The 6,000-nt window shown below is 23.9% G+C and overlaps 1 protein-coding gene across 1 annotated transcript; it reads right to left on the bottom strand.

Annotated features, from left to right (window-relative positions):
• Positions 1-910: 910 nt before the first annotated feature.
• Positions 911-2,893, bottom strand: LOC124943921 (protein RGF1 INDUCIBLE TRANSCRIPTION FACTOR 1-like). Its single transcript, XM_047484377.1, has 5 exons — positions 2,849-2,893; positions 1,767-1,961; positions 1,618-1,692; positions 1,393-1,533; positions 911-1,282 (listed from the first exon to the last, which is right to left on the bottom strand). The coding sequence occupies exons 1-5, from the start codon at positions 2,891-2,893 to the stop codon at positions 911-913; spliced, it is 828 nt and encodes a 275-aa protein (XP_047340333.1).
• Positions 2,894-6,000: the final 3,107 nt, after the last annotated feature.

Here is a 6,000-nt window from a genome sequence, read left to right as displayed (position 1 = left end):
TATTTCTTAATCATCGTGAACATGTAACCATATTAAAGATTTAGTTTAATTCTCACTAAAAAACACTATCATTTTAATAAAGTTATGATTAGTGCTAGTCTATTAGCCGTCCTATAAAATAAATCTTGATAAAAGAAATATCATTTATTATGTGTATTAAGATATCTTAAATTCGATTTTATTAAAAATATTGTAATATAATAAACCACTCAAATATTCAAGATTTCAATAGTGTAGTCAGTAGTAATATATCAACGATTTTAATTTCGATTATAACTTTGTTGAGTGGAATTCATCCTTAAAAAATAAAATGAAAAAATGTTTTATTTCATTAAATATATATATATATATATATATAATTTTACTAACATGTCACTTTGAAAAAAAGATGGAAAAATATGCTTTAATGCTTTTGTACCAAAAACAAAGAGCCTTTTTTGATGTATTGTGGAAAACTATTTATTCCTTATCTTACAATACCTTTTCAATATTCTTTTTGTTAAAAAAAATCATTTTTTTATCTATAAATAAATAAAATTGTTGTATCAAAATTATATATTTATTTTATTTGAATATGAATTTATATGAAATAACATTCTAAATTATATATATATTCAATTATTATCAAATGTTTAATTTATATGAGATCTTAATCTTTTTCATTCAAAACACTTGTATTTAAAATCATAAGAAATTAATGATAAATTGATAAATAATTCTTCATATAAAAAAATGAAAAAAAGAGAAAGGAGGCTATAGGGATTGCTTTACAAAATTGGGAGGTTGGATTAAGATCATAAGAAATCCCCAAAATGACCTTTAACAATTCAACAAATTACCAATCAAAATCCAAACAACAAAATCCATCCTCCCTCCCTCCCTCCTCCACCTTTCTCTATCCGTACACAATTCAATAAAGTGGAGCCCTATGAGGTGTGCTTTTCCGGCGACTGTTATTAATTTCCACCGGAATCTCCATCTCCGACGAACACATCATTTCCCGACAATCCACCTCCGCCGCCGACGACGACCTAAACCCATTAATACTACTTCTCTTCTTCCTAACAACCTCCCCCGTCCCCGCCGTACATTCGCCAGTAAAAGCGGCGAAGCCGCCACTTCCTCCACTAGACCCAGATGAAGTTCTCATCACTCCGACGAGCTCAATAACCGACTCCGGCGTAAACTGTCCTTCTTCAAGACCTGGGTCTGGCAGATTAATACAATTCGATTCCACAATATACTTTGACAAATTCCCAGATGTTCTTATTATATGATTCAGCTGACAAAAACCAAAACCAAAATCAAAATCAAATCAGAAATTCAGAACATGGGTTTTGTTTCAATTATCAAAATCAAAACCCAGAATCAAAACCCAGAATCAAAACCCACCTTGCATGAAATTGAACAAAAACAATACGGTTCTTGTAAAGCTCTATCACAGGTAACACATATATTGCCGGAGCTCCGGCAAGGCCTAGACTGTGGCCTCTGTTTCAAAAACACAACTTTTGCACTGTTTGTTGTATAAGACTAAAACAAATACAAAATCAAGAACAAATCAGAAATCACAAATGAGAAATACATAAAACGATTGATTAAAATGATTTTTCCAACCTGAACAAACCCACAATCCATCAATTTGTCAGCATCTCCAAGCCGTAAAACGTCATGATAAACATATCTTCGAATCTAACAAAACGGAATTAACATAAGTTTTAAGACAAATTAGATGATGAAGAAAACAGTAAAGTAAAGATACCTACCTGTAAGAGACGATGAGAACGATGAAGAGATAAACAATGAGGACAAATTCCTTCACAGCAGTCTAAACAAAAGATATTTTTTTCATTTTTTTTGAAATCTTGATGAATTAAACAAGCGTTAAAGAATTTCTCGACTAGTAAGGATTGAAGCCACGGAGGAAGATGACCGGCGGAGGAGGAGGAGGAGAAACCCACCTGGTGAAACAATCAAAATTAGTCAAATTTCATCATCATTACATGGAAGGAAATGGTAAGTAATAGTAAATGAAGAAGATTGAAGATTGAAGGGTTCTCAAACCATTTTGTTTGTTTGTTTGGTGAATTATGAATATGGGGTTTGAAGGATTTCAGAAGTGAATTGTCATTTCAAGGAAGGGAAGGAAGAAAAGAGTTTTAATTTTTGGTTGCAGAAGAGAAGAGAAGAGAGAACGGCGCCTGCAAACGAGGCTAGTGGTTACTGTTACCAATGAAACAAGAGGAGTGGGAGAGGTTGCATTCATTTAAAGAAGAGAGGAGGAGGAGTGAGAAACAAGAGATTTAGTTTTTTTTTATTTATTTATTTATTTTGAAATTATTGGTTTAATTCAAAATAATAAAAACATTTTAATTATTCAAAATTAGATTTTTTTTTTAATTTTTATTATTATAGATTTATTTGGGTTTGGGCTAAAATTCTTGTATCACTTGACTTCTTTTTTTTAAGTTTATTCACTATTATTCTATTATCTAACTTGAGCTTGTTTGATATTAAACTATTTGTTTGTATAATAAGTTAATGCAATAAAATTATAATTAAACATATTTTATATTTAAATTAATTTTCTCTTTATTTAGTATTAACATAATTTTAGTAAATTTTTGGTAAAATCCAATATCAATCAAACTCAATTTTTTTTTTCATTTAAAGAAGATGAGTGAAAAATTAGAGATTTAATATATTTGAATATTAAATTGAGGTTTTTATTTATTTATATTGGTTTAATTCAAAATAATAAAAACATTTTAATTAAATAAATGATTGTTAAATTTTTTTTTAAATTATCTCAATTCTCACACTTTTACTCCTTTTTATAAGCAATTACCAATAACGTGATTATCACGTCATTACTTCTTCTATCCCTCCTCATTTTAATTATTCAACTTAAGGTAATTTTATTTTCAATTTACTAAAATTATTGTATTTTAATTTTTTAGTTTATTGATTATTCTATTCTCATTTAATTTTTAAAAATAGTTTTTTAAAATTGATGACAGTTTTATCTTTTGAATATACAAAATTGAAATATTTGAGAAGATATTAAGTGATTGATATTTTGTTTTTTAATGTATAAAAGGAGTGATGTGATTGATAAAATAAAATAAAATAGGTTTATCAAACAAATTAGATGAAATAAAAGACTGAAGATATTAAATGAATGGTATTTTAGTTTTTTTATGGATAAAATATTTATTGAGATAAATGAAGTTAAATTTTTAAATAAAATATATTGGGTTTTAAATAAAATCTCATAAAACCCTATATTAATCTAGCTCAAATAATATAATTTTAAATTTAAATTAGTAAAACTCATGTTTTTTTTCAATTCATTGTCAAAGAAATTCAAAATTATTTAAATTAGTATTTTTCTCTTATGTACCATAAGAAATGGACAAGACACTTTAATTTGTTAATAGTTATAGCCATAATTTTATTTTGAATAATTTAATTTAAATGAATAAAATAATTAAATAATCCAACATATTATTTTTGAGTGACTCAAATAAGTTGAATACTATTCAATCAAATAAATTGAATGAAATTAGTAAGTAATCTTTATTTTATATATAAATGACCTCACTAGATTACAACATCTTTTATATATGAAAGATTACTACTTGAAAAAAAACCCAAAAGAATAAGAAGTTATGTCATTAGATGACTCATTATTACTTTTTTGAGAAAAACAATAAAATGCATAAATTGAACCTGCCAAATAGATTTTAAATTAAAATAAGAACTAAAACCACACAATCTAATAACAAATAAGTTATTTAACTTGTAAAGGTGGTAAATAGATATGGACTAAAAAATATAGCATTAAATAAGTAATCATCACTATAGGATGTTAGACTAGTTCATCATTAATTTTTTTTTAAAATAATTAAAAAGATATTAGAATAAAAAAACATTGAAAATGAACAATCTAACCTAAAAAAAATAAATATTGAATTAAGAGTAATTGAGCTTGCTTCTTTGTAGCAACAATCTTATATTAAACACAATCTATTAGTAAATGTATTTAATTACAAAATGAAAATTTTAAGTAAAAATTGTTAATTTCATAAAACCATAAAAAATTATTGCATGAACTATATTATTGATGTAAACCTATGATATAAGTTCCATATTGCCTTTTTTATTTAAGCAAAAACTTATAAATATATGTGTGTTATCATAAAAATTAATATTGTGATAGCATTATTACCATGAAAAAAAATATATATACCTGTTTTATTTATAATAATTTATTGGCTTAATATAAAGTTATTCAAAAAAAACTAAACCGAAATGAACAAGGGACTACCTTGTCCATTTTATAAGTTGAGTAGGGAATAAAATTAAAGAAAGAAATAAATTATAAATAAGTTGAATATTATATAGTTTACTTTTTATATATATATATATATTAGGAATCTAGCCCAACTCTATAGAAGTGTGTCTTTCACATTAATTTAATTTTAGTAAGAACTAAATTCAAAAAAATTGATATAATGGAAAAGAAAGTATCTTGAGCTATTTGTTTCCTCATTTTATTAGTTGTAAGATTACTTAAAAAATATGCAATTTATAATTTTTATTTATATTATTAAATAATAATAAAAAACATATTCTTAATTAATTTTTAAAAGTTAACATAATGATTAAAAGTATATTTTTATTTTTGAGTGAATAATGCATGACGTGAGAATTTAACTCCGTGATTTGTGGTATTTTAATAACACGTGTCATTTGAGTTATCTTCATGAATTTATTTTAATTTTGTTTAAGAATGCATGACGTAAGAATTTGATTCCCGTTATTTTTGGTCTTTTAATAACACGTGTCATTTGAATTATTTTAATGGATTTATTTTAACTTTTATTTAAGAATACATGACGTGAGAATTTAATTCCATTATTTTTGGTCTTTTAATAACACGTGTGATTTGAATTATCTTAATGGATTTATTTCAATTTTGTTTAAGAATGCATGACGTGAGAATTTTACTCTCGTTATTTTTTGTCTTTTAATAACACACGTGTGTCATTTGAATTATTTTAACTTTTATTTAAGAATACATGACGTGAGAATTTAATTCCATTATTTTTGGTCTTTTAATAACACGTGTCATTTGAATTATCTTAATGGATTTATTTCCATTTTGTTTAAGGATGCATGACGTAAGAATTTGACTCCCGTTATTTTTGGTCTTTTAATAACACGTGTCATTTGAATTATTTTAATGGATTTATTTTAACTTTTATTTAAGAATACATGACGTGAGAATTTAATTCCATTATTTTTGGTCTTTTAATAACACGTGTCATTTGAATTATCTTAATATATTTATTTTAATTTTGTTTAAGGATGCATGACATGAGAATTTGATTCCCGTTATTTTTTGTCTTTTAATAACACACGTGTGTCATTTAAATTATTTTAATGGATTTATTTTAACTTTTATTCAAGAATACATGACGTGAGAATTTAACTCCATTATTTTTTTCTTTTAATAACACGTGTCACTTGATTATCTTAATTGATTTATTTCAATTTTAATTTAATATTTAATTTATAATATTTAAAAGAATAATACTATATATAATAATATTATAAATTAAAATAATAAATATTTATAAATTATTTATAACGACGTCAAAATATCTTAAATTAATTATATAACCAATATTAAAAAAAACTAATATATTTAACAAGTTCTTTTTTTGTTATCTTTTTTTATATTAATATTTTAAAATTATTAATTATTCTTATAAATATATATAAATAAATTCATAAAATAATTTATTTACTTACCATTTTAAATTTTAATTTAATTATTATGTTTCAAGTAGTCATAGCTATTTACTATTTAATTTACACTTTTTGTATTAAATATAAAAAATCATTAAAAAATATATTTTAAAATATAAATGAAATATTTTAAAAATTAACTAAGAATTAATTTGTTAAAGTTAATAAATAACATACTAAATA

The sequence above is a fragment of the Impatiens glandulifera genome, chromosome 6 (assembly GCF_907164915.1).
Source record: "Impatiens glandulifera chromosome 6, dImpGla2.1, whole genome shotgun sequence".
Lineage (NCBI taxonomy): Eukaryota > Viridiplantae > Streptophyta > Magnoliopsida > Ericales > Balsaminaceae > Impatiens > Impatiens glandulifera.
This window is presented reverse-complemented; position numbering and strand designations above follow the sequence as displayed.

Excerpts from the sequence above, each read along its gene's own strand:
- LOC124943921 (XM_047484377.1), bottom strand. The coding sequence starts at position 2,893 with ATGAGGAGGGATAGAAGAAGTAATGACGTGATAATCACGTTATTG. Across the intron at positions 1,693-1,766 it reads GTTCTCATCGTCTCTTACAG|ATTCGAAGATATGTTTATCA; the intron begins GTAGGTATCTTT and ends CCGTTTTGTTAG. Across the intron at positions 1,534-1,617 it reads TGGATTGTGGGTTTGTTCAG|TCTTATACAACAAACAGTGC; the intron begins GTTGGAAAAATC and ends TATTTGTTTTAG.